Source organism: Myotis myotis, unplaced genomic scaffold, assembly GCF_014108235.1.
Source record: "Myotis myotis isolate mMyoMyo1 unplaced genomic scaffold, mMyoMyo1.p scaffold_m19_p_20, whole genome shotgun sequence".
Lineage (NCBI taxonomy): Eukaryota > Metazoa > Chordata > Mammalia > Chiroptera > Vespertilionidae > Myotis > Myotis myotis.
Genome location: NW_023416325.1, coordinates 14,002,688 through 14,030,419, shown reverse-complemented (window position 1 = coordinate 14,030,419; position 27,732 = coordinate 14,002,688). Strand labels below are relative to the sequence as shown.

Sequence of the window (27,732 nt, the reverse complement as noted above, 5' to 3'; positions counted from 1 at the left end):
AGGAACTGACCGCTGTCCTGTAGCTCCAGGGGCTGGCGAGGGTGCGGGGCCTGGTCCTGATGGAAAAGAGCAGGTGGTATCGGCTGGGTCTCGGCCTCCCTGGGAGCCTCAGGAGCCTCGGGACTCAGAGGGGACCGGTCTCTATTACCCGGCACAGCCCCGTGAGTGTCAGGGACGTGAGTGTCAGCACTGGAGGACCTGGGGGCACCCAGACACGGGGTGAGGGGGAGGCCCGAGGCCCCCAAAGTCTCTCCACAACTACCCCAGGCAGGGCCCGGAGGAGAGCTGGGTCTGATGGACAGACCTAACCAGGTAATGGGGCAGATGCCCCAGGAAGAGGTCAGAGGTCAGGGGTCAGAGGTAGTACACTTTATTGACTGGGTTCTCCCAACATCTTGCAACCTCCCTGCAAAGCCAGACCCTGGACTTTGCCACTGTCCCATCCACTGGTCAGGGGAGAGAACGGGTGTCCCAAACATCAAAGGCCTGGGAGCAGCAGAGTGGCAGGTGGGGGCAGGTGGGGCGGCCAGCGGTGGGGAGCCGGGGAGGGGCTAAAGCTGGGTGCTGGGCTGGGGTCACCCCGAGGCTCCGCCAGGCCTGGCCAGCCCCCCACTCCCCCAGTTAAGGTTCGTAGTGGTTCACAGTGAGACTGGCTCGGATTGGGCAGGCGGCGGGGGCGGCGGACATCCTCCCACCCGCCCTGGGCCTGACTCACGAAGCTGGGAAGAGGGAGAGAGGGGCAAAGGGAAGAGGCCTAGTTCCCCCCTGACCTCCCCCAGGCTGTTGGGAAAGGTCATTCATTCCTGGCTCAGAAGTTTCTAGAACGTCTCAGTGACCTTGCCCGCCATTACTCCCAATGAGAAAATATTTTTGAAATCTGGGAGTTGGCCAGGGACCATCCAACCAAACAGTGAAAATCCCTGGTGAGATCCTGGTGTGAAAAGGTGACGCTGCCTTCGCCTCGGAGATCAGGTGGGGAGACCGCGGCGCCCCCACTGTCCAGACGGGAGGGAGTGGCTCGCGGCCTGGGGCTGGCGGCCGGGAACCGCGGGAACCAGGACAAGATGCAGGAAGCAGTGACACGGGGGCCTGGCAAGCCGCCCGCCAGGGCCGTGGGCCTGGGCTCAGGGGCTGCCCTCCGTGGGCACATCCGCCAAGTGGGCGCGGGGCCTCTGCCCCACGGGACAGGCAGGGCGGACGGTCAGGCCTTGTGGCCGCCGCTGCCCGGCTCGCTGTGGCCGGCCGTGCAGTCCAGGGCGGGCTCGAGCCCCAGCATCTGCCGCTGCACCAGCTTGGCGTAGAGGCCGCCCTGGGCCAGCAGCTGCTGGTGGGTGCCCTGCTGCACCACGCGGCCCTTGTCCAGCACCACGATGAGGTGCGCCCGCTCCACCGTGCTCAGCCGGTGCGCGATGATGAGCACCGTGTGCTTCTGCAGGTTGCCGTGGATGGCGCGCTGGATCTGGGGAGACAGGAGGCCGGCTGGCCACCCACCACCCGCCTCATCCCTCCTCCTCCCCGGCCCCGACCGCCCCACCCGCCTGGACCCCAGCTCTCCCACCTCCTCGCGAGCTGGGTTCATCTGAAAAGCCAGGACTTGGCAAGACCTGCTTCTGGGCTCTTGTCCCTGGGGACAGGCTCAGCGCCCAGCAGCAGGGGGAGCCCGGTGAGTGACAGGTGGGTCCCACCTGGCCTTCCTGCTCCGTCCGCCGACCTCAGCCTTGGTGGGTGGTCTCCCCATCTGCCCCCGAGCCCATGCCAATGAAACGAAACCATCACCCTCCGTTCCTCAACCTCCCTCGGGGCCCGAATCCAGCTCAGAGCGAGTCCTGTGGACGCTGTCTCCCCAGTTACCTCGCTCTGCTCCGACCCTCCACCTCCCCCGCATCCCGCCCCCTGTTCCATTCCCCACACTGGTTAACGTGTCCAATCAGTTCTTGTTGAACTCCGGCTCCAGGCCCTCCACTGGCTTCTTGTCCCACTTCGGATAAAACCCAAACTCTGTCTATGATGGCAGACACACAACATTCTCCATTTGTCAAACCCACAGAATGTGCAACACAACGGTGATCTGCAGTTTAGACCACGGACCCTAGTCAGTAAGAATGCATTAACATTGTCTTGCCAATTGTAACAATGTGCCACAATAATATGGGAATTCTCTGAATTTTCTGCTCCATTTTCTTGAGACCTAAAACTGCTCTAAAATTTCAAATCTATTAATTTTTTTAAGATATGTTTTTTAAAAAATTGATAGCAGAGAGAGGAAGGGAGGGAGAGAAAGAAATATCAATGATGAGAGAGAATCATTGATCGGCTGTCTCCCTCACATCCCCCAGTAGGGACCAAGCCCACAGCACGGGAATGTGCCCTTGATCGGAATTGAACCTGGGACCCTTCAGTCCACAGTCTGACGCTCTATCCACTGAGCCAAACCGGCGAGGGCGACACACTGGCCTTTGGACTTGGCTGTGAACCTGCTCCGGCCTTTGCACCTGCTGCCCCTCTTTCTGGGATGCTCTCACCCCAGAACTCCCCTGGCTCCCTCCTTCCCTTTCGGGTCCCGGCTCAAGTGGTAGCTGAGGACCCTGGTTCTGGCTGTGGGCCTGGCAGACTCGGGGCACGTCTGCTCCATCTGAAGCTGCACTCTCAGAGCCTTCACTACGAAGGGCTGTACTCGCACACGTCCTCTGAGCCTCTGAGAAGCGTCTGTGAGCCCCCTAACCGCGGGGGCGTCTTTCTCAAGGACCGGAGGCCACGCTCTGGCAGCGCAATCATCAGGGTGGCCAGGGCCTCGGTCCCCGTCTCCAAGGGAGGACAGAATCCCAATTTCAGCAGCTGCCGGGGGCAGGCCCCGCTGGCCTGGCCGCACCCACACGGACCAACCCTTTGTGGTTTCCCCTTGAGCCCGGCTCTTCCCTGCGGACAGGAGTCGCTGAATGAAATCTGTGTCTCCCGCCTTAACTACTGCCCGGCAGTTTCTCTTCGACAATGGTGACCCTCCCGATCTCTGGGTCACATGACTGCTTCATTTTCTACGGAGCATAGGCCCCAGGTTGCACTCATGCTTGGGTCCTTGTTTAGTATCTGTCTTGCCCCCAGGAATGGAAATACCGTGGGGGCAGAGTGTGTGTCTGGCCGGTCAGTCCGCCACTGTACCCCCAGTGCCTGGATCGGGGCCTGGCGCCTGGGAGGACACAGTAAATACCGGACTAGCTCCCGCCGGTTTGGTTCGGTGGATAGAGCGGCGGCCCGTGGACTGAAGGGTCCCAGGTTCAATCCTGGTCAAGGGCACGTACTCCCGCTGCAGACTCGATCCCCGGCCGTGGTTGGGGCGCATGGAGGAGGCAACCAATGGATGTGTTTCTCTCACATCAACGTTCCTCTCTCTGTCTCTCCTCCTTTCCAGTCTCTCTAAAAATCAATGGAAAAACATCCTCAGGTGAGGATTAAAAAAATAAATAAATACTGGCCTAACAAATTAACCGACCCACGGGGAGACAAGGGTCAAGTACATGGGGCCTCTCAAAACCGAAACGGCCCTGGCTGGCGTGGCCCAGGTGGCTGGGCGTTGTTCCGGCATGGACAGGTCGCCGGTTTGATCTGGGTCGGAGCACACGCCTGAGCTGTGGACCCCATCCCTGGAGGGGGCGTGCAGGAGGCAGCCGACCGGTTTCCCTCTCACATCGATGTTTCGCTCTCTCTCCCTCTCCATCCTCTCTCTCTGAAAAGAAATATCAACATTAAAAACAAAAAACGAAATGCCCCAGTCTACGAAGCTGATGGTCTGGGGGAGCCCCCGGGGCACCCCCAAGCCCTTCCCAGCATCGCCCGCCCCCCCAACCCCCCGTAACCCCAAACTCACCAGGAACTCGCTCTCCGCGTCCAGAGCGCTGGTGGCTTCGTCCAGGATGAGCACGGGCGGGTTCCGCACCAGAGCCCGGGCCATGGCCACCCGCTGCTTCTGGCCCCCCGACAGCTGGGCGCCCTTCTCCCCCGTCTCTGTGTGGCAGAGGCACAGGGGCAAGCGGGCGGGCGGTGAGGCCAGGCAGCCCTGCGGGTGAGCGAGAAGGCCCGTCCTCCGCTTCCCCTGCTGCCGCGGGGCTACCCTCCCAGGAGAAGTGTGGTCACCAGGGCCAGCGTCTGGGACCACCAGCAGTTCAAGCTCACACAAGGGCCCTCGCCAGTTTGGCTCAGTGGCTAGAGCATCGGCCTGTGGGCCAAAAGGTCCTGGGTTCGATTCCAGTCAAGGGCACTACCTCAGGTACAGGCTCCTCCCTGGCCCGGGCCCTGGTCAGGGCTCCTGCAGGAGGCAACCAATCGACGTGTTTCTCTCACATCGATGTTTCTCTCTGTCTCTCTGTCTCTCTCTCTCCCACTCTCTCTAAAAATCAATGAAAAAATATCCTCGGGTGAAATTACCAAAAAAACAAAATAAACAAACACACACACAAACTCACAAAAGGTTGCTCTCCCTCCAGTTCGTGAGAGGCATGCAAATTACGATGACATGCAAATTACGATGACATGCAAATGGCACCAAGATAATAATTTTCGCCCATTAATTTGGCAAAAATCCAAATGTTTGCTAGTCCACTGTGCTGGTGTGGCCGTGGGGAAACAGGCACGCCCCATCTCCCTGGGGGACCCCTATCACTCCAGGAATGCGGCTGCAGGGCACACGTCTCTGTCTCTCAGTTGGTACTGAGCAGGTCTGTGAGTCCCAACTACAGTGCACAACCCTCCTGCCAGCGAACCCCCCCAGGGAAGTTTCCCTACAGAGCAGTGTGCCCAGGCCCAGGGCGCAGGCACAGGGCCCAGGGCCCAGGCCCAGGTTGTGCGTGATCCACAGTGCGTTACTGCAAAAAGCCCACAAGGACCCAAAGACCTACTGAGGTGTCCATCAACAGGAAACGGAATAAATTACTTATTAAGTAAAATATTATAAAACTCATACACTGGAATACTATGCAGCTGTTTAAAAAAAAAGAACGCAAAATCCAAAGGAAGTAGAAAGAAGGAAATGATAAAGATCGGAGTGGAAATAAACGACACAGAGATTTAAAAAAACAACAGACAAGGTCAATGAAATTAAGAGGGAGTTCTTGGGCCGAAACCGGTTTGGCTCAGTGGATAGAGCGTCGGCCTGCGGACTGAAAGGTCCCAGGTTCGATTCCGGTCAAGGGCATGTACCTGGCTTGCGGGCACATCCCCAGTAGGAGGTGTGCAGGAGGCAGCTGATTGATGTTTCTCTCTCATCGATGTTTCTAACTCTCTATCCCTCTCCCTTCCTCTCTGTAAAAAATCAATAAAATATATTTATAAAAAAAAAAGAGGGAGTTCTTGGAAAAGATACACAAAGTTGATAACCCTTTAGCCAGACTCATAAAGAACAAAAGAGAGTGAGCCCAAATGAATAAAATCAGAAGTGAAAGAGAAGTTACAGCTGGCATCACAGAGGAATGCAAAGGATCATCCTATATAATAAAGTGGTAATATGCAAATTAACTCTCACGCCCTCACAAGATGGCTGCCTACCACCAGGCCGGCAGGGGGGGTTGGTGAGGGACGACCAAACGACTGAACAGCAGGCTGTGTGGGGCGACCAGGCCAGCGGGGGGGGGGGGGGGGACAGTTAGGGGCGACCAGGCCGGCAGGGAGCAGTTGGGGGTGATTAGGCTGGGGGGGGCAGTTGGGGACAATCAGGCCAGAAGAGGGGGGCAGTTAGAGTCGACCAGGCCAGCAGGGGGGACAGTAAGGGGTGACCAGGCCGGTGGGGGAGGGGGCAGTTAAGAGCAACCAGGCCAGCAGCGGGGGGCAGTTAGGGGCAATCAGGCAGGCAGGCAGGCAGGTGAGCGATTAGGAACCAGCAGTCCAGGATTGTGAGAGGGATGTCTGACTGCTGGTTTAGGCCCGATCCTGGGGATTGGACCTAAACCGGCAGTCAGACATCCCCCGAGGGGTCCCAGATTGGAGAGGGTGCAGGCTGGGCCTCTAGTTAAAGAATACTATGAACAACCCGAAACCAATACAGAATAAAGAAAAAGTACTATGCCCGCTGGCGTGCCTCAGTGGTTGAGGGTTAACCTATGAACCAGGAGATCAGAGTTCGATTCCCATTCAGGGCACATGCCTGGGCTGTGGGCTTGATCCCCAGTGCAGGAGGCAGCCGATTCTCTCATCTGATGTTTCTATCTCTCCCTCTCCCTTCTTCTCTAAAATAAATACAAACACGTTTTTTAAAAAAGAAAGTGGTTGCACTTATGTGATGTGAATCTCACCTGCAATAATAAAAACAGCTGGCAGAGGCCCTGGGTAGCTCAGGGGTCACCCCCGGGGGAGCCCCGCCCAGTGGAGGTACCTGGGTAGCTCAGGGGTCACACCTCGGGGAGCCCCGCCCAGTGGAGGTACCTGGGTAGCTTAGGGGTCACCCCCGGGGGAGCCCCGCAGAGGAGGCACCTGTATTGTAGCCGTCCTGGAGCTCCATGATGAAGCCGTGGGCGTTCGCCTTCTGAGCAGCCTCCACCACCATCTCGAAGGGCACGGTGGGCAGGCCATAGGAGATGTTCTCCGTGATAGAGCGGGCAAACAGCACCGGCTCCTGGCTCACCAGGGAGATCTGCAGAGGAGGAGGAGGAGGAGGAGGAGGAGGAGGAGGAGGAGGAGGAGGAGGAGGAGGAGGAGGAGGAGGAGGAGGAGGGAGGCGATCTGAGAAGCCGGGACTGTGCAGCCAGCTGTCACCAGGAGCCTCGCCAGCCCCGGCCGGCTGGCTGACGCCAGGGGTCTCGGGTCTGAAATCTGATCGGGCCTGCGCGGCTCTGCACTGAGCTACCTCTCTTCCTTCCCAACCATGGAGTCTGCACAACCCTGGGCCTCCCCGGACCCACAGACTGGGGCCCGTGGAGCTTGCCGCTCGGGGCTAAGCCAAGCTCCCTGACCTCCGGCAGAGCTCGGGGTCTGCCTGCCCTGGGAAAAGGAGAGAAAGAAGGCAGAGAGCAGCTCTGAGTGAGGCTGCTCCTGCCGGGAGGTAGGAAGGTGCAGCACGCCCCGGCCGCAGACCTCCCTCCTGCCTCATGGTCCTCGTTTAGGAATTTGGTCCACAAAAACCATAGTATGGCCCGGCCAGCATGGCTCGGTGGTTGAGCGTCGACCTGTGATTCCTGGTCAGGGCACAGGCCTGGGTTGTGGGCTCGATCCCCAGTGTGGGGCGTGCAGGAGGCAGCAGATCAATGATTCTCTCTCGTCATTGATGTTTCTATCTCCCTCTCCCTTCCTCTCTGAAATCAATAAAAAAAAATATTTTTAAACTGATTGTATGGACTCAGGATAGCATTGCAACATTGTAAATAGCAAAATTTAAAAAACTTAAAAATTTAGTTGTCCGTAAATTGGGGATTACTTACCGTGTACCCATAAAATCAAATCGTCATACCCACACACGGCAGAGTCTATTTTCCTTTAAAAAACGACACATGGGCCTTTGCACATGGACACATTCGTATACAGATAGGAAACAGGCAGGAAGGGACACTGACTAAGCTGCTAGCACTGGCTATGCCCACGGGTGGAATGGGGAAGGTGAGGTGGAAGGGACGCCCATGACTGAATTATAAAAGTTCCCCAGTAATCGGGACTGTGGTTAGAATGTTGTACTTTATTGTTTTGGATTTATGAGAATTAAAATGTTAAATTTAGCCCTGACCAGTTTGGCTCAGTGGATAGAGTGTCGGCCTGCGGACTGAAGGGTCCCAGGTTCGATTCCGGTCAAGGGCATGTACCTTGGTTGCGGGCACATCCCCAGTAGGGGGTGTGCAGGAGGCAGCCGATCGATGTGTCTCTCTCATCAATGTTTCTAACTCTCTATCCCTCTCCGTTCCTCTCTGTAAGAAATCAATAAAAAAATATATTTTTTAAAAAATGTTAAATTTAAAGGAAAGAAAAGGTATTCACAAAAGAGGAAATCCAAGTGGTGAATACCCTGATGTCATTAGAAAAATGCAAAAGACCGCCATGAGGCCCCTCTACCCACCCACCAAAGGGCTACAGTCGAGGATGGACCAGGATGTCGCGTGTCTGAGGGTAGCCGCCCCTGCAAACCTGAGCAGCTCAGCCCAGTGACCCTTCCAGAACGCCGGGGGGCAGCAGCTGGTGGCCGCACGCCTCAGACCATTTCTCAGCCACCCACCCCACGTTCTGTGCACACGGGTGGGCAGATTCCACCACCTATGGCCTCTGCCGCCACCCAGGCCCTCCCGTGACCTAGTGTATGTCGGTGATGCGAACGGTGCGTCCTGAACAGCTGGTGTTTCTCATGCAGGGCGTGCCTGCTCCCTGTCAGCACAGCGTCAGGTACAGAGGGGTCACCATAGCCTCCGTTAAGGACTGGAGGCGAGGTCAGCGGGGACCCCGGGTCCCTCGTCACTGCTGGTGGGTGTGAAGGGGCACGACCAGCCCAGTGGCAGGAACGAGGGGCGGCACGCCTGCGTGCACCAGGACACGACACCGCTGTCCACGTCAGTGCTGCCGGTATCAGCCAAACCAGGAAATAACCCCAATATCCTCTAGAGGCAGAACAAAGAAATCGATTGTGACATGTTTACCGTGGATTATCATCCAGCCACGAAAACGAATGAGCTACAACCATAGCCTCGACCGGATGACTCCCAATAGCGTCGAGGGAAGAAGCAAGACACGGATGAATGCATGTGCTGTGATCCCGGCTCCTCTCTCTCTCAGCTCCAAGGGCCCTTCTGCTGCCGCCATAACTTGTTTCCTGAGCCCACACCGCCCGGCTGGCTCACTTTTCCTACCTGTGTGGCTTTCGTCTTCTTTTTAAAAAAATAAATACGTTTTTATTGATTTTTAGAGAGGAAAGGAGCAGGATAGAGAGATAGGAACATTAATGAAACTTCAATATAGATCAGCTGCCTTTTGCACACACACACACACACACACACACACACACACACACACCGACACACACACGGGGGCTCGAGCCCATAACCTGGACATGTGCCCTGACTGGGAATCAAACCCTGACCTCCTGGTTCATAGGTCGACACTCAACCACTGCGCCACGCTGGCCAGGGCCTCTGTGATTTTCTAAATAAACTTTCGCTCGTGTTTGAAAAAAAGAAAGACAATTATGATCCTAACGGTGGTGAGATGTTGCCCCAAGGGGGCCTCCGGGGGGCAGGGTGTTCTGTTCGTGACCTGGGCGGTGTTATGTGGTGATTTGTCCCTGAACTGCACCAATCGCCTCTCTGCTCACGAGAAAGCGGCTGGGACACAGAGAGGGCGGAGCGGGCAGCAAGGCCCACCACCTACCACGCGGTGCAGGAACTTGTGGTCATAGGCGCTGATGGGCTTGCCGTCCAGCAGCACACGGCCCCCCTCCAGGGGGTAGAAGTTCTCCAGGATGTGGACGCAGGAGCTCTTCCCGCTGCCCGAGGGCCCCACGAGCGCAGTCACCTTTCCTGGGGACAGGCTGAAGGAGACGTCCTGCAAGGAACACGCAGACACGGTGTGGACCCCTGGCTTAGGTGCTCGTGCCCCTTTGCCATGGTTGGGCACCGCTGGCTCCCGGGATGCTCTCCTTCCCAGGACCTGGCCGCACTTTCATAGCTGTCTCCTCTGCCTGGAATGTTCTTTCTGCAGAGAGCAACCTGGATTGGCTCCTGCGTCTTGTTCAGGTTTCAGCTCAAATGTCACCTCCTCCGAGAAGCCCTCCTTGACTGCTATGTTACCTCATCCCTGCATGACTCCTATCACACCACCCTTCTGCGAATGCTCAGTCCTTCCTGACTAGCGCCCAAACTGCACGGGCGCAGGGCCTCTGCCTCGCGTACTCCTGGCTGCACTGCCGAGGCCGGAGGCCTGGTGTGGGGGAGGCCTGAGAGACAGGGTGCGGGAAAGGATGCCGGGGGCAGGCCTGCGCCCCCCTCTCACCTGCAGGACTTTGGTGTGGGGCCGAGTGCGGTAGGTGAAGGTCACGTTCTCAAAGTCCACGCGGCCCTCCACGTGGTCAGGGGCCAAGTTCCCATCATGCACCATGGTTGGCTGCCGGTCAATGAACTCGAAGACCTTCTCGGCAGCCCCCACTCCTTGCATCAGGCCGCTATAGACAGAGCCCACGGACTGCGGGGCGAGGAGACATGTCCTGTCCCACTGACCCCGCTCCGGGGGACACCCCCGCCCCACCCATGGTGCCAGGAGATGAAGGGGGGCGAGAGGAGAGCGAGGACGCAGCACCCATTCTGGAGGGGCTGTGGGAGGCCCCGCCTGCTAGTTCATGACAAGGACCAATGGGGTCAGGAGTGACAAATACTGATACACGAGGGGCCAGGTTTACAGCTAAACCTCAGCGCCGCCCCCAGACGAGGAAAGGGAAGCAGAGCAGTTAAAGGAACCAAACCGGCCAGAATGTGGCGGACGGGGAACGGAACCTTCCTCCTTCAGGGGCCACAGCGTCGGAAAAATTTCAATTAAAATAAGGGGTGTGTGTGTCTTAATTTATACTATACATCTCCGTGGGTGAAATATACATGTGAGTATTAATGGCACAGTTTGTGGGGTGCTGTGGGTATGCTACCCTTATCTCCTTTGTGCTGAGGAGGAAGCTGAGGCACAGAGACCTCAAGGAACTTCCCCCAGATCACACAGCCCTCTCTCCCCCCTGCACCCCCGGCCCCAAGCCGGCCCCTCACCTCCATACAGTCTCCCAGGACAAACTCGTAGATGATGAAGGAGATGAGGTTGCCGCTGGTCATCTGCCCGGAGATGACGAGGTGGCCCCCGTAGTAGAGGATGCTGACCTGGACCACCAGCAGCGTGAGCTGGGGGCAGGGGGCGGGGGGGCGCGTTGGTCACGGGAGGCTTGGCTCACACCTTCCCACGGCCCCATCCCCCGCCCCGGGCTGCAGGGGGAGGTGAGGGGTGCCGTGGGCCCTGCACTCCCGCCCCACACTGAACCCCACCAACAGCGCCCTCCCACAGGCTGGTGCCCGCCTGTCACTCACGCCCTCCCCTCCCTCCTCCCCTGTGGAGTTTTCCCTGCAAAGATCCCCAGCTGGGGCTGGCCGTGGGCCCGGCGGAGAACAGGGCTGTCTTTGTGAGTTCCTGGCACACGCACCGGACCCCAAACCCTCGGCTCGGCCAAGCGGGAGCCGTCAGTCCTCGTCCTCACGGGAAGAGCATGGATCCAAGAGGTTGAGTGCACCGGCCAGGGTCACACAGCCAGCCAGGCTGGCAGGGCAGTGAGGTCTGCGTTTCCTCACGCGCCCCCCCGCCCCCCGCAGGTTCCACAAAGAAGGAGCTGAGTCCCAGCACCCTTGCCCCTACCCCCTGCCCAGCGCCTGGGGCAGTTTCTGGGGGAGAAGTGGAGACAGCAGCCCTGACCACCCATTCAAGCCCCAGGGGCACCCTGCTGGTGGACAGACCTCGGGGAGGCTTGGCTGAGCTGAGTTTCAGGCCCTTCCCTTCCTGGCTGGGCACTTCTGAGGGGTGGCCTGCTCTGGGGGGGACCCCGATTGTCCCTGTCCCCTGGGTCCCCTGTAGACACCAGCTCCTCCTTCCCCTGAACACCAAACCCTCATCTTCCCTAGCCCAGCCGTTTCCCGATGAGCCCGCCGTCCAGATGTGGCCGCAGACAGGACAGGGTCCATGTGCCCCCAGTGCCCAGGGAGGGGCTGTGACCTCCATCCCTGGGAGTGAGCCAGGCCCTCTACCGGCCTGTCTGGTGGTGGCCTCGGTCCTGCCAGAAAGGGGCTTAGGCTGGGCCCCGGCTGGCCTTGGGGTGACTCTGGCCTTGGCAGGGAGTTCCCCCAGCTGAGAAGAGAGCTCAGCCCAGGACCCCACGCGCAGGGGCAGCGAGATCCCTGTGGGGACACTCACCCGGAGACTGCATTTCTTCCTAGAAAGCGTCTCTGTGCACAGGCAGCAAGCAGGGACGGCCTGCCCCCCGGGCAGGGACCCAGCTAATGTCCCGAGCAAGGGGCCCCCACGTTCGCGTCCGTCCCCGTGGTCGGACCCGCCCAGGGCCAGGGGCACGTACCCCGCTGCCCCAGACGTAGTACGTGTAGGCGGCCGCCTCCTTCCTGTTCAGCTTGTACACCTGCTGCAGCTTCTGCGAGTACACCTCCGCCTCCTGCTCCTCGTTGGCGAAGCTCCGGACGGTCTTCATGGCACTGATGGTCTCCTCGGCCGTGTTGCTGGCTCTGGCCAGGGCGTTCTGGACCTCCTTGGAGAGCCTCTGTGGACAGAGAGCGGGGGAGGAGACCCCACGGACAGTGTCACTCCTGACCTGCGCCCCAGGCCTCTGGGCTTCTCTGCCCTTCGTTGGCGCGAGTGAGCGCTCTGCAGGGAGACCCGGGGCAGAAGGGTGAGACCGAGCTCCCTCTCCCCCTCTCCTTCCAGCCTGATTGGATGGATGGACCTACAGAACAGACTGCAGCCGGCCAGTGGGCTCAGTGGCTGAGCATCAAACCATGAACCATGAACCAGGAGGTCAAGGTCAGGGCACATATCTGGGTTGCGGGTTCGATCCCCAGTTGGGGGCTGTTCCTATGTTTCTATCTCTCTCTCCCTCTCCCTTCCTCTCTGAAATCAATAAAAACACATATTTTTTTAAATATGAGAGGTGCCACTTACATCATCAACATACATTGAATCATGTGAGAGCCAGAGGGTCGGGCACGGCGGCTCCGGAACTGCCAGCCGAGCTCCAGGTGGCGGCAGAGGGCACGGACTGGAACGTCTGCCTGGGTCGTGTGCGGAGGGGACAGATGGCTGAGACGCGGGCCCAGGTGCGCGACCCCCAGGCTGCTGCCCGCGGGGGGTTCTGGAAGGGGACCCTGGGCAGGGCTGCTCGGGCTTTGCCAGAGTCACCGCGCTGGGCTTCTCCACCCAGCCCCTTCCGGGAGGCCAGCCGGACCCCTGTCGCCTGACCTCTGCGTCATGCCCAGCGGTCGGAACATGCCCAGCGGTCGGAACCCTGCAGTGTGTCAGCACCGGCGGCCGGCTGTGACGGCCGGCTGTGCCCCAGTCACGTCTGGCTGTGGGCGGGGTGTGTGGCTTGTGGCGGTGACTCGGAGGCTATATTCAGCACATTCAGGTGCGGGGAGAAGGCCACAGACAAAGAGCGTCCTTGAGGCTCCAGGGACTGAACCTGGGCGAGGCCTGAGGTGTGCACAGAGGCGGTGGCTGGGAGCAGGGGGGGGGGGGGGGGGGGGCGGTTCCGGCCCTGTCCTAGGGGCTGGGACAGGCGGGGAGGCAGGAAGGGCGGGGTGGGGAGCGCAGGAAGCCAGCTGGCCGTGACTCCAGCCAGTGAGTGCATTTACTTTTGCTACTCAGCGAGGGAACGGGGAGGCCCGTGACCCAGAGCCGCGGGCGCGAGGGCCCTCCTGGGGCACGTGGGTTCCGGGGAACGGATTCATGGTGGACCTGGCCTCAGGTCACAGACGCCAGAGGTTCCTGCGAGCTGATCCGGGCCTGGGGCAGGGCCCTCTGCTGCTGTCTGAACCCAGCCCGGGTCCCGGAGGGCTTAGGGCACCCACCAACGTGGGAAGCAGAGGAGGGGGAGCCAGGGGCCTGGCCCCCAAGCCCACCGTCCTGGCAGAGGCAGTGGCACGGGCCGGCGGGAAGGGACTGCAGCCTGCCCGTACCTGCATCGTGAGCAAGGGCCTCACTCATGGGAACCAAGCCACCCCCACAGGCACAGACGCTCCACAGAGAGCGCGACCTTTGCACTCAGAGCGAAAGCCAGAGTCCTCACAGAGGCCCCCCGCGTAGGGCCCAGCCCCTCCCTGCCCCCGTTTCCCTCCCTCTCCCTCACTCAAGCCCCAGCTCCCGGCGGCTCCTCCTCGGAGGCATGCTCCTACCCCAGGGCCTTTGCACGGGCCCTGCCCTCAGATGGCCGACTCTCTCTCTTGTTAATATATATTTTTATTGATTTCTAAGAGTAAAGGAGAGGGAGAGAGAGACAGAAGCATCAATGATGAGAGAGAATCACTGATCCACTGCCTCCTGCACGCCCCACACTGGGGATGGAGCCCCCAACCCGGGCATGTGCCCCGACCGGGAATCGGACTGTGACCCCCGGTTCACAGGTCGACGCTCAACCACAGAGCCATGCGGCCGGGCGAGATGGCTGACTCTTGACTCAAATGTCACCTTCTCAGAAAGATCTAGTTAAAGCTGCAGCTGCCCCAACCTCTCTCTCCTCACCTCGCTGTTCACCGTCTTTCACCACATTACGTGTTAGTATGATTGCTGTCACTTACCCTCCTCGTCTCCCACTAGAGCAGTGGTTCTCAACCTTGGCTGCACATTAGAATCACCTGGGAATTTCTTTAAAATCCTGATTTCTGGGCCTCATCCTCCAGAAATTCTGTTTCTTTGTTACTAATGTTGTGGCCCCACCCCATCACAAAGAAACAGAATTTCCGGAGGGTGAGGCCCAGAAATCAGGATTTTAAAAAGATTCCCAGGTGATTCTAATGTGCAGCCAAGGGTGAGAACCACTGCACTAGACCAGTGGTCGGCAAACTCATTAGTCAACAGAGCCAAATATCAACAGTACGATGATTGAAATTTCTTTTGAGAGCCACATTTTGTAAACTTAAACTATATAGGTAGGTACATTGTGATTAACTTAATTAGGGTACTCCTAAGGCTTAGGAAGAGCCACGCTCAAGGGGCCAAAGAGCCGCATGTGGCTCGCGAGCCGCCGTTTGCCGACCACTGCACTAGACTATAAGCTCCCTGAGGGGGGGCCTTATCTGCTCATCGATGCGTCTTGGTGCCTGGGACATCGGGGGTGCTCATGGCGTATTTATTGGCTGACAAGTCCTTCGCTAGCCCCACGGGACCCGGGAGCCCCCTGAGGGTGGCTCTGGAGCCGCCGCCCGCCGCCTACCTTGTAGTACTTGCCGTAGATGTCGGACACCATCATGATGATGGGGAAGCCCATGAAGGTGACCAGGGAGAGCTGCCAGGAGAGGCTGAACATGAAGACCACCACGCCCGTGATCTTGACCGCGTTCCGAAGGAACACGTTGATGTTCTGCGAGACCAGGTCGCTGACCATGGTGGTGTCCGACGTGAGGCGGGAGATGAGGTCGCCTGCAACACAGGCAGCTCAGCACCCGCTGTGGCCATGGGGCCACCGTGGGCGGCAGGAACGTGGGGGGGGGGGGGCAGGAACAAGGACACTGAGGGGAGGCGCCGGGGAGTTGGGGGACGGGGGGGGGGCGGGAAGATGAGTCGATGCCCCCTCGAGGGCTGCTCTGAGCCCGACCCTTGCCACCAGCATTTTATGCTGTCAGACCCATAGCACAGAGGAGGGACCGAGACTCAGGGGGGAGGATGCCTGCTCAGCGCCACACACATTGCCCGTCACTGAGCTGGAGCCAAACCCGTGCCTCTCCCCGTCCCTGGAGAGGGGGTGACTCCCCGCTTCCCTCACACGGAGAAATAACAAGCCGGGCTGTGGAGGAAGGAGCTGGGGCCTCCTACCAGCTGCTGGGCTAAGGGCTTCACAACCCCACGGGGTGGCTACTCCTGCTGTTCCCATTTTAGAGATGGGAACACAGAGGCCCAGGGGTGGTTATCGAGCGAGCGGTGGAACCAGGTCTTGGACGTGGGCCAGAGACGGTGATCTCGGCCGGATGCTGCACTGCTTTGCCCTGTACCCCCCGCCCCACCTCACTCACCCAGAGGATCTGGGCCCTTTTGGCCGCAGGCGTGGGTGGTCTTGGCCCCTGCGGTGCCCACAGGGCAGGGGAAGCAGGGCCTTGGCTGCTGCAGGGACCTCGGGTGGCCTGGCCAGGGTCCTACAGCGGCCACAGCTCACACCAAAGCCTCAGCCAGCAGCCCAGCTCCCCGGGGCCTGAGCCCGCCTCCTGGGACGAGTCCACCCAGAACTGGGCGGCAGAAAAGCCAGCATCGCTGAGACCACGAGCCTGCCTGACTGTTTTCTCAGCGGGAGGCGAGCCCACCCGCCTGAGCCGGCCCCCAGGTCCCCGAGGCCCCGCGAGGCGAGCCCACCTGTGCGGTTCTCGTCAAAGAAGCTCGTCTCCTGAGACACCAGCGAGCGGAAGAGGCAGTTCCGGAGGCGAATGTTCAGTCTGGCAAATATGAGGGTAAAAATGCCGCCCCGAATACCTGCGGCAAATGAGCTAATTGCAGATAAGAGATGTTATACATGGCACGGCGTCCTTCCGGCAACCGACGACCCGCCCGCCGCCCTCCCGCTGCTGGCAGGCCCGGGCCCACCCCTGACCCAACCCTGACCCACTCCCAGGGCTCCGTCCCCCACTGGAGCCCCCAAGGTGAGGGCGAAGAGGGGGCTGTGTTTACTGGGGGCCAGGACCCGACTTCGCCAGCCGGACCCCTCAAGGGCGCACAGGCTGGCCCTGGAAAACCAGACGGGGGAGCCCTGGAGGAGGGTGTGGCTCAACCAAGTGGACATGGGTGCTGAGCTAGTTCAGTTGTTGGTTCCTATGGGGACCAGCTGAGGGACAGGCCCACCAGCGGCATTTCTGGGGCCCCTCTGGCTCATTCCCTCGCCCCCCTCCCCCAGGAGCTGCCCGACCTCTGCCCCTGCTGTGGCCTGGGGGGCGGGCGTGGCGGGAGGGCTACCTGCCAAGGGCCAGCAGGCACATGACCACGACGGCCGTGCTGAACTGCTCCATGCTCTTCTGGATGACGATGCCGTCGATGGCGCGGCCGGTGTAGTAGGGCAGGAACGTCTCTCCTGCGGGAGACAGGGCTCAGGGGGCGCCTGCAGCGGGGAGCCCGCACCCTTCCTCCCGAGCCCCCCACAAACTCTCCTCTCCCCATGGCGGGGGCTGGGGGGGCCGTACATGCCGAATGCCCCCACTTTTCAGAGAAGAGCCACAGGAGGCACGCGGACTTGGATCTGAACCGAGTGTGTGGGAATTAATCACAGCTACCAGGCACCCGCCACGGAGCCACGGGGCCATGGAGTCATGGGGACCACGGGGCCATGGAGTCGCAGTGCCACGGGGGCCACGGGGCCACGGAGTCACGGAGTCACGGAGTCACGGGGCCACAGAACCCAGGCGGCATTGCATTCCCTCCATGCAGACTCTGAGGTTGGCCGTTGTCACCCCACCTCACAGCTGAGGAAAGTGACGCTGAGGAGCTGAGATGGCGCTCGCTCAGGCTCAGGGACGTCAAAGCTCACTGCTTTCTTGCTGGCGGGGGGTTCGAGTCTGCATTCTAGAGCCTCAGCGATGCTGGTATCCTGGCTGGGAACTGCCCCGCCCCTCCTGGTGGGCACTTTAGTTTGCCGATTATGTCCTACCCATTTGTCCTGTATCCTCACAACAGCCCTGGGCAGATGTGGGGAGAGTGGATGTACAGAGGGGGAATGGGAGACTCAGAGGGGCTGAGTAATTTGCCAGAAGTCACACGGTAATTAAGAGAAAGGGCCAGGACACACATCGAAACCAGCTTCCAATCTGGGGGGATGTCTTTCCTTGTCCCTTCCCTCCCCCAAATCCGGGTGCCCACTCGCATTCTGCGGGAATGATGGGCAGGGAGTGGAACGTGGTCAGACCAGGCTGGGTCCCCTGTCTTCAAGGCCGATCTTTCCCGAGGCCACAGCCTGGCTCGGGGCTGGGCATACAGCCGGCGCTCATAAAGGTCAGTGAATGAATCCTGGGCAGCTCTACAGGACTGGCTTGGGTGGGACAGGGAGGCCTTCTGTGGGGTTCTGGTGCCCTCTGCTGGTGGTGGGACGGGGACCATAAGGTGGCAGCTGCCATGGAGTCTCCAGCCACAGCTGTGGAGTCTGCCTCAGCTTACCCCGGGGAGAAGAGGCATCGGCGAGCTCCAGCAGCACTGACCGCAGCCAGCACCAGTGAAGTCCAGTGACCACACACGTGTTCACGGAGCCCTTACGGGTGCGGGCGCCGTGCTAAGCACACCCCCTTGTCCATCAGCACAAGAGCCACACGGAGCTCTCCAGCCGGCAAACCCGCGGCTCCGCCTCCAGAACATCTCCAGAACCCGACCACTCTTACTGCCCCTCCTGCCCCCCCGCGTCCACGCTGCCGGCCTTGCTTGGGCCACCCCAGCAGCAGCTCCTGGCTCCCCCTGCTCCGCCCTCGCGCCCATCAGCCTCTCCACCCATGGACAGCGGGAGCCGGTGAAGCCGAAATAAAACCTTGTCGTCTCTCAGCTCAAAACAGTCCGACGGTTCCCATCGCATCCAGGGTAACAAAGTCCTCGCAGGGGCCACAGCGCCCTGACCTGACCTCATCTTCCACTCTCCCCCTCACTCACCTTCCTGCTAGGGACCTTTGTACAGGCTGCTCCTGCCTGGAGCACTGTCACCCCACATATCTGCTCCCTCATCTCTTTCAAGTCCCAATAGTCCTACAGGTGTGGTGGCCTTCTTCTTCCCATTTTACAGATGAGGAAACTGAGGCTCAGAGAGGCTAAGTCACTTGTCCAAGTTTATGCAGTTGGGTTGCCACAAAATTCATCTTCAAGAATCTCAATTTAGCCCTGGTTGGTTTGGTTCAGTGGATAGAGAGTCGGCCTGTGGACTGAAGGGTCCCGGGTTTGATTCTGGTCAAGGGCACATGCCCGGGTTGCGGGCTCGATCCCCAGTGGGGGACGTGCAGGAGGCAGCCGATCAATGATTCTCTCTCATCACTGATGTTTCTATCTCTCTCTCCCTCTCCCGTCCTCTCTGAAATCAACAAAAATATAAATTTTAAAAGAGAATCTCAATTTAACAGGAGATACTCAAACGAACCTTTTTCCCCAATGGGCAGTGTTTCTTTTAGAATATGAGGCATCAGAAAAAGCTGGGCCCTCCTGGGTGCTTGTTGATTGAGGCATAAGTAATAATGATCACAGCACCTAACTTCTATGAGCACCCACTTTTCCCAGGCACCATGCTTCATCTGCCTGAATTCTCTCAATAACTCGGTGAACCCCCATTTCTGGATGAGGCACCGAAGCTTGGCCAGGCCATGCAAGCTTGCCTGAAGTTAGCAGGGGCGTCGGGGGCCTGATCAAGTGCGAGCCTTCCCCTCGACCCAGTCCTGCAGGTGCCCACACCTGCTCAGCTGTACCAGGACATCGGTGACCCCGAGGACACGCCAGCTGACAACAGGGCCCCGGCAGGTGCGGGAAATGGGGTCCCGGGGCAGCCTCTGCCCACACGGGCAGGATGGTCACTTGTTCATTGACTCTGAGCCTAGCCTGCCTCTGGGCCGGGCATCGGGGCGTCCGGGTGAGTCAGGCCCGGTGCCAGCCCCCGAGGGGCCCAGAGTCTGGAGGGGAGGCAGCAGGGTTCTGATTCTTGCGCCACCAATGCTGTTACTAAGGCGCAAAGGGCTTCTCAGAGGAGGGGACAGCTGGGCCTCGAAGCGTGAGTAGGAGAAACTATCTGGATACACGAAAAAGGTCATCCCAGCCGTAACCGGTTCGGCTCAGTGATAGAGCGTGGGCCTGCGGACTGAAGGGTCCCGGGTTCGATTCCGGTCGGGGGGCATGTGCCTTGGTTGCAGGCATATCCCCAGTAGGGGGTGTGCGGGAGGCAGCTGATCGATGCTTCTCTCTCATCGATGTTTCTAACGCTCTATCCCTCTTCCTTCCTCTCTGTAAAAAATCAATAAAATATATATATATTTTTTAAAAAAGGCCATCCCACCCAGCCGGCTGGGCTCAGTGGTGGCGCGTTGACCTATGAACCAGGAAGTCACGGTTCAGTTCCCCGTCAAGGGCACGTGCCTGGGTTGTGGGCTTGATCCCCAGTTGTGGGGAGTGCAAGAGGCAGCTGATCAACGATCCTCTCTCATCACTGATGTTTCTATCTCTCTCTGAAATCAATAAAAATATATTTTAACGAAAAAAAGGGTGGTCCCCATACTCACAGGTGTTAATATTTACTGGGAGCCGTCCCTGTGCAGGAGCTGCCGAGGTGTCTCACTCTATTAACTCGCTGACCCTCACACGCCCCAGTGTGACGGGTACTGTTATCCCATTTTACAGGTGACCCGTCTGAGACAGAGAGGTTAAGTAACTTGCCTAAATCACACAGCGGTTAAGGGGCCGGGACTGAGCGGACGGAGGGTGGACAATACGAGGGAGGGGCTGCAGGGTCGTGCCACCTCTGGGGTTTGCCTGTCCTCTCTGAGAATACTCTGGCTTGTGGCCACTCCCAGACTCTGCCCCTGTGAGTTGAACGGGTAATGACTCATCACAGCCAACATTCCTGAGCACTTACCATGCCATCCTGGGCTCTGAACTTGACCTCTTCCTGTTTGTATTCCAGCTTTACAACTTCGTGAAACAGGGACACTAACAATCCCTCCTCCAAACAAGAAGAAGGAGGCGGCTCTGACGTGTTCGATGACTTGCCCACAATCACAAGGCCAGGGAAGGAGCAAGACTGGGTAGCTCAGCTGGTTAGAGCCTCATCCCAATACACCACAGCTGTGGGTTCAATCCCCGGTCAGGGTCCATACACGAATCAACCAACGAATGATAAATAAGTGGAACAAGACATCAATGCTTCTCTCTCTCTCTCTCTCTTTCTCTCTCTCTCTCTCTCTCTCCCCCTTCCCTTCTCTCTCTTAAATAAATAAATAAATAAATAAATAAATAAAAATAAAGACTGGGCTTGTACCCAGGCCTTGCTGGAGTGTGGCTTTCGAGCTGTTTGGACCGACAATAGCAAATACATTTTACATCACACGGGCACACATAACTGAAACAAAAGTTCCACGAAACAATACTTAACCTCACCGCAGACAACATACTCGAATGGCCTTTTTTCTGTTCTGCTTCGTTACAAAAAATGCTTGGACTCAGAGCTCCCACTTCCAGGAATTTATCCTATTAATGCCCACATTTATAGGAAATGTGCATGAATAGGGCTACTTATTGCAAGAGAAAAAGACTCAAAACCACCCAAGAGTCCAACCACCGGAGACGGAACTAAATAATGATGGTGTGACCACACAGTGGTCTATTATGCAGCCAAATAAAAGACCGAGATAGTGATTGGAAAATTCCAGAATATACTGTTCAGTGAAAAAAGCAAGACACAAAACGTTGTACGAGGTGGAGCGAGTAACGTGTTGGTGTTCTTATCTGTCTGTAGCTGCACGAGGAGACGCTGGGAGCATAGACGGGGAATGAATCTACTAGTGAAGTGTTTTCCTGCCCATTTGGAAGATTCCGGAACCTTTTCCTCTAGTTAGCTCTGGGGCTCAGGGTAGTCAGAGGCAGCATTAGGAATGAAACTCTGCGGTTACCTTTTCATGTCAGTTTGGTGTTTGAACCATGTAAGTAAATGCTCAAATTTGAGAGGAAAGAGGAGGCGTCACAGGCCTAGAAAGCCCATTTCCTGGGCGCCCGCCAGGCCCCGAAGGTGCGCACTTACCCAGAGCCGCGATGATGAGGAAGAAGGAGGCCGCCACGAGGAAGGCCAGGTCGGGCTTGGTGTAGGACAGCAGCTTCTGCAGCGTGGCCCCCGACGCCTGCTCCGACGCCGGCTGGTCCTCGGCGGGGAGGCCCTCGGCCTCGGCCTCGGCGCCCGCCCCCGGCTCCAGGGCCTTGGCGCTCGGCCGCACCGTGGACAGCAGCCGCCAGAGCAGGAAGGAGGCTGCGAGCGAGATGTAGGTCCACACGAAGAGGGCCCAGAACCACGGGTCCCGCACCGGCTTGCGCACCTCGGAGAAGAGCAGCAGCTTCACCATGGTGTAGATGCCCACCAGGAGGCACACCAGGGCGATGACCATCCAGGAGGCCCGCAGCCGCCGGGGCCCCAGGGCGCTGTTCTTGGCCACGCCGATGGTGGCCCCCAGCAGCAGGCAGCTGCGGTACAGGCAGGCCGCCCAGAGGTCCAGCACCGAGTCGAAGACGTTGAAGTGGCGGATGTCCTCCAGCAGGCTGCGGTCCAGGTGGCTGAAGATGTAGATGGCCGTGGTCATGCCGACGTCCGTGGTCATGAAGGCCAGGGTCACCACCACCGCCTTCCACAGCTGCATCCTGCTGGCTGGTGGGGTGGGGCGGGGGGCCGGCACCGGGGGAGGGGAGCAGGCTCTAGCTCATGGGGGGCAAAGCCATTGTCTGTGGGGTGAGGCCAGACCTGTTGGGGCAAAAGGGCGAGGGGTGAGGGTTTGCTACCTCCTGGCTGTGTGACCTTGAGCAAGTCACTCGGCCTCTCTGAGCCTCAGTTTCCTCATCTGTAAAGTGACAATGACAAGAGAAGGGGCGTTGCGAAGATTCCGTTCACCCAAGGACTAGTTCCTGGCGCACCCTGTGGGCTAGACTCTGTTCTTCGTGTTGGGGATTTAACAAATAAACAAAAATAACAAAGACCCCTGCTCTTGTAGCGATGACACATTCATGCTAGAAACGGAGTAAGTAGATGATTTAGTATGTTAGGGATAGGACTGGGGGGCGGGGAGGAAGTGGGGTAGAGGATGGAGGGCCATGGGGCTGAGGGGTGCCAGGGAGGACTGAGCTGTGAAGGTAATACTTGAGCAAGATTGAAAGAGGTGAGGGAGTCCACCATGTGGATCTCTGGGAAAAGCATTTTGGGCGGGCGGAACAGACAGGGTCGGAGGCCTGAGGTCGGACTGTGCGGATGTGCTTGAGGGAGGCGGGGAGGCCCCACGAGGTCAGAGAGGTGAGGGGCCAGGGGTCTGGAGGACTTTGCAGATGAAAGCTGAGACAAGCAAAGAGTACAGTAAATGGCTGCTGTTCGACTACAACTATTACTGCTGTTAATTTCTCTGAACCCGTTTCCTCATTTGTAAAACGTTAGCATGAACATCTGGGCACAGTGCCTGGAACGTGATAACCGCTGCCGGTGGTTATCACCGTATACAGTGGGTGCTTAATAAGTGTTTGTTCACGTCTCTCCTCCCCAAATAAACTTTTATCTTCTTAGACCAAGAGAGGGTGGCTGTAGGCCCTAGAGCAACCCAGGGACTTTGACATCTGCCCGGAAGGTTCCAGAATCTTGGCCCTCGCCCCCAGCCCTAGGATCTTTTGGTTTTCTAGAGCTTGATGTCTGCTTTGTCTAGAGCACCTCCAACAGTGAGCCCTACCGGACTCAGCCAGGCCCTGGGAGACCCCGGAGCTGCAGGGACCCTGTGGGACGGGGACCTGGTGGCGTGAGCGTGGGCGTGGGGCTGGGCTGGGGAGTGCCTCTGAATGCTGCCTCTTGACTTGGGTCTGACCCTCTCTTGAGTTTTTATTATCCCATCTGCAAAATGGGGTACTTAAGGGGTGGGGCACGGGGCAACAGGAGGGGTAACCAGAGTGACAGAAACACCAGCCCGGTGTTTCCACATCCCCACTTACAGTTGGGTAAACTGAGGCACAGAACGGCAAAAGCATATGCCCCGTAACGCTCTGCCGACAGAGGCCCGAGCCAGGACCTGAGCCTGTGCGTGAGGATCCCGGCGGCTGACTGGACTCCTGTGCCGCCCGCCGGGCACACAGCCGGTGCTCAGTCGCCGCGAGCACGGGTGTGGAGCCCAGCCAGCGGCTCCCATGGGCCCGGCCCCCTGTGTCACCCTGCGCTTTACACGTGTCCGCTTATTTGATCCTCCCAACGACTTTGCGAAGATGTGAGCTGACATCACCCCCGTGAGCAGGTGGAGAAACTGAGGCCCAGGGAAGCTACTAACTTGCCGGAGTTCACACAGCTGGGGAGCAGCAGAGCCGGGATTTGAACCCAGACCTGTCTGGCTCCCTACGTGGGCTCCAAACCGCTAAGCTAGAACGCTCATCGATACGGCAAGTGCTTGCAGGGGGTGTTCCTCCAAGGAAAAGAGAGTCTCCGTGAGCGGGGGTTCTGCCAAGCGGAGCTGGTGACAGTAATGACCACAATGACGGCAACAGTAACGGTAACGGCGGGTGGCACTTGCCGACGTGAGCGTGTGCCTGGCCCTGTTCTAAGTGAAGCACACGCATTCATGCCCACGAGAATCTTCAGAGGTCGGTCCTATTATCCCCGTTTTATAGAAAACTGAGACACAGAGAGTTAAGCGACCTGCCTCAGGTCACACAGCTAAGAAGTGGCAGAGCTGGATGCGAACCCAGCCTGTAGATGTCCAAAGTCTGTGCCCTCAACTCCAAAGTCCTAATCCTTCAAAACACCCTCTCCCAGTGACACTCAGGAGGGGTCTGAGATGCAGAGAGGACCCAGGGGCGTGCTGGTCCCCAAGCCTGGGCCCTGCCTACACACCAGTACACCAGCCAGACTCAAGTCTGTCCCGGGGAAGGCGGTTGCCTTGTCAGCAGCTGCCCCTCCCAAGGAAGCCAGAGCAGAGCGGGACCAAAGGTGTGGGGGCAGGGGAGACACCCCCTGCCAAGCCCTTGCTCCGCCCCCAGCCCTAGCCGGGCTGCTGGTTCAGCTCCTGCCTGCTGCAATGCAGAGGCCCCAGAGCCCGGTGAGTGGGTGAGCATGAGTCGAGTCGGAGCCCAGGGAGGGGTGCTGTTGGCCTGGTGCGGCGGCAGGCCTCCTGGCCAAGCCATTGCTGGCCGCCCGGGCCCTGCAGCCGCGTTGCTGCTGCTCCCCTCCTGGTGGCACAGGGAGTCCCTCAGCCCCCAGAAAGATTCTGGGGTTCAGAAGTGGGACCGGAGGAGATCTGCCAGAGACCAACCCGTGGGCTTGCTAGCTCTTCCTGGTGCCCCCCCACCCCAGCCCCCGCACCCTCAGTCACTGGGGAACTTCCTTCCTGACACCTCTCTGCCTCGGGTAATGTCAACCCCATTGGACAGCCACTGGGGAGGCCCGGTTGTTGATACCGAAACAAACAACATTTTGCATTCCAGCATCACACACTATCTGAGCCCTGTTTGACATATGGAGAGACTGAGGTCCAGACAGGGAGGCAGCGAGGCTTGTCTAGGGTCACCCAGCAAGCGGGAGGCAGAGCAGCGACAGCACTGTGGTCCCCGGTTCCCAAGTGCCCGGTCCTCCTAGTCCCGGCTCAGATGGGGCCGGATCCAAGTCGGGCCGGGTTACAGCCCTCGTTCGGGACAGGTTGCTCTGCTATTTTTCAAGTTACGAGCAGCAGGGTGGAGGGGACCAGACCACCAGCCGTGAGGTGACGGTGAGGAGGGGAGAATGAGGGCCACAGGACCGCCAGGAGGCATGTCCCTCTTCCCGCTGTCTGAGCTGGAGGACTCGGCCAGGGGAGGCTGGAGGGCAAATCGTGCGTGTGGCCCGAGGGACAAGCACACGGCAGTGGCCAGAGGCCAGAACAGACACCGCCCAGGGCCTGACCTGCCCCAGGAAGATGGGGCAACTGGCCTCGACCCCAAATATTGGATTAGCCAGGGACCCTGCCCCACAGGGGTTCTGCCGGTCAAAGGCTTTTCTTCCCAGAAGAAATGGAGGTCAGGGCACCTCCAGCTGTCAGCACAGCACAAAAGGGAAGTCTGGAACAGCCAGCCAGGAGATAATTACTAATAATAATAATTACACTCACAACAGCTGCCCTTTATGGGCGCCATTAAGTGCTGAGTGCCTGGCACCTTGCATCTCAGTTAATCCTCACCACCACCCCAGGGCGGGCGGGCGGGCGAGCCGCCAGTCCTCACCCCCATTTTACAGATGGGCACAGAGGCCTGCAGAAGTGAAGTGACAGGCAGAGAGCAGGCAAAGGCAGGACTGAAACTCAACACTTCCCTCTGGAGGGGTGGGGGGGGACCTTGCCCAGGGACCAAAAGAACAGGATCCTGAAGAACCTGGTGGCCCAAGGCCAGGTTCATCCCTAACCTGGTGAACTTCTCACCCCAGTGGCCATGCATCACCCAGTGCTGGGAAGGGGACCCTGGCTGAGCGAGGCCAGGTCTGTGGGATGGTGTCACCGTGGGGTCTCCGGACGCATGGCCAGGACGGACGGAGCTGGGTCCACCATCCTGGTTCCATCCTGGCTCCCAGCATCGCTGAGCCCCCACCTCCCATGCTCCCCCGGCTCTCTCTCGTGAGGCACACGGAGCTGCCATGGCCCTCCTACAACCCTCCTCTTGCCACCTGGCATTGGTCCCACCTGAAGAGGGGGATGGAAACCAGCCTATCTCCAGGGGGTGGGGCAGTGGGCAGAGGGCAGGGAATCCTGTCGGAGCAGCTTCAAGATCGGGCCTGGGCGGGGGCACCCTGTTCTAACAGAGGCCCAGGAATAAGTGTGTGTGTGGGGGGGGGACTACAGGCCTAACTGCCAGGGTGAATGCATGAGGCCATCGGCCAGCTGGGGAGACGGAGGGAAGGGGTTTGCTAAGGTAGGCAGACTCAGGAGACCCCAGGCGCTTAGGATGTGTGGGCAGCCCCGCAGTGGGGGGCAGGGAGCCCTCAGAAGACAGGTCAGCCCCATCCTGCGGGGGGGGGGGGGGGGGGGGACAGACATCCCAGGATCCTTCCCAAAGGCATTCCCACCATTTTCCAAGAGGCGGCGGCGCCCGAGGGGTTAAAAAAATGCAACATTTACCCTGCCGGGGCGTGGAAGGGATGCTGCAGGCGTGGGGGGCTTGGACCGGCAGCCGAGGGCGCGGGGCACCGGGGCGGGGGCCAGAAAGACTCTCAGGAGGCTCCCGCCTTCAACGGAGATGCCTACCCCACCCCCGGGGAAGGGGGACCCAGGCGCCCCCCAGCCTGCGCCCCGCTTGGTAGCTCGGCCTGGAAAGGACCCAGGCCGGGGGTCCCGGGCGCCGCGCCCTTACCTGTTACCTTAACTGGCACCAGGTAAGCCGTGAGGAGGGGGCGCAGCGGGCTCGGATCGTCGGGGGCGCCTCCGCGCCGCGCATTGGAGACTGCACCCCGCGCAGCGCTGGCTCCGCTCCTCCCGCCTCCCGCCCCGGGTGCGCGGCAGCAAGGTCGGAGCCCAGCGGGGCGGGCCCCGGGCCGGCTGACAGGTGGGGCGGGGCCTCCGGCGGAGGGCGGGGCGGGGAGGGGCCTGGGGGCGGGGCCACCGCTGGCCGCCCGCCCACCTGCGACGGGCCCCGCCCCATCCGCGCAGCCCGGGCCTCCTCACGGGGAAAGGGCCTCATCTGCTCTTGAGCCGGCCTTTTTCTCCGGATGGAGGGCGGGGTTACGGTCCTCATTCATTCAACAGACACACGCCCAGCACCTACTGTGTGCCTTGCACCATCCTGAGCCTTTGAGACACAACAGTGAAGAAACAAGGTCCCTGCCCTCCTGGAGCTAGACCTTCTAGTGCGGGACCCCGCGATACCTGTAATGAATGAATAAGACAATTATGTGTTGGAAGGGGAGACACTTTATGGAGAAAAATAGGGCAGAGCCCGGCCTGCGTGGCTCCGTGCTTAAGCCTCGATCTATGAACCGGGTGGTCACGGTTCGGAGGGCACATGATGGGGGTTGTGGGCTCGATCCCCAGTATGGAGCATGCAGGAGGCAGCCGGTCACTGATTCTATGTCATCATTAATATAGATAAATATATCCCCTTCCTTTCTGAAATAAATATTTTTTTAAAAAATTAAAAAGAAAAGAAAAATAGGGCAGAGTAGCAGGGGATTGGGAGAGGGGAGGCAGCACTAATGTGCTGAGTGAGTGCTGGGAGCTTGGAACCCAGCTGAGCGTGGAAAAGAGACAACCTCCCTCTCCCCCCTCCTTTGGGAAGCGGGGGGGGGGGGGGACAGGAAATCAAATAAATACATAGGATGATTTCAGATACTGATAAGGGTTGTAAAGGAAATAAAACGGGGTG

The 27,732-nt window shown here is 59.1% G+C and overlaps 1 protein-coding gene across 11 annotated transcripts; it reads right to left on the bottom strand.

Moving 5' to 3' along the window:
- Nucleotides 1-354: 354 nt before the first annotated feature.
- ABCB9 (ATP binding cassette subfamily B member 9) lies at nucleotides 355-26,880 on the bottom strand. 11 transcript variants are annotated; one of them, XR_004974855.1, is made up of 13 exons: nucleotides 26,725-26,880; nucleotides 21,425-22,132; nucleotides 16,636-16,750; nucleotides 16,042-16,172; nucleotides 14,912-15,117; nucleotides 12,050-12,247; nucleotides 10,704-10,832; nucleotides 9,946-10,134; nucleotides 9,325-9,498; nucleotides 6,457-6,616; nucleotides 3,863-3,999; nucleotides 1,559-1,738; nucleotides 1,337-1,479 (listed from the first exon to the last, which is right to left on the bottom strand). XR_004974855.1 is itself a non-coding variant. In XM_036353835.1 (12 exons), exons 2-12 carry the CDS (start codon nucleotides 22,029-22,031, stop codon nucleotides 1,202-1,204), a joined length of 2,304 nt encoding a protein of 767 aa, XP_036209728.1. In that variant the 5' UTR covers nucleotides 22,032-22,132; nucleotides 26,725-26,880; the 3' UTR covers nucleotides 355-1,201. The 11 variants fall into 11 exon arrangements, 10 of the variants coding, with proteins under 10 accessions (XP_036209728.1, XP_036209729.1, XP_036209731.1 ...); XM_036353835.1 differs by lacking the exon at nucleotides 1,559-1,738 and having other exon boundaries at nucleotides 355-1,459; XM_036353838.1 differs by lacking the exon at nucleotides 1,559-1,738 and having other exon boundaries at nucleotides 1,251-1,479.
- Between the last annotated feature and the right edge of the window lie 852 nt (nucleotides 26,881-27,732).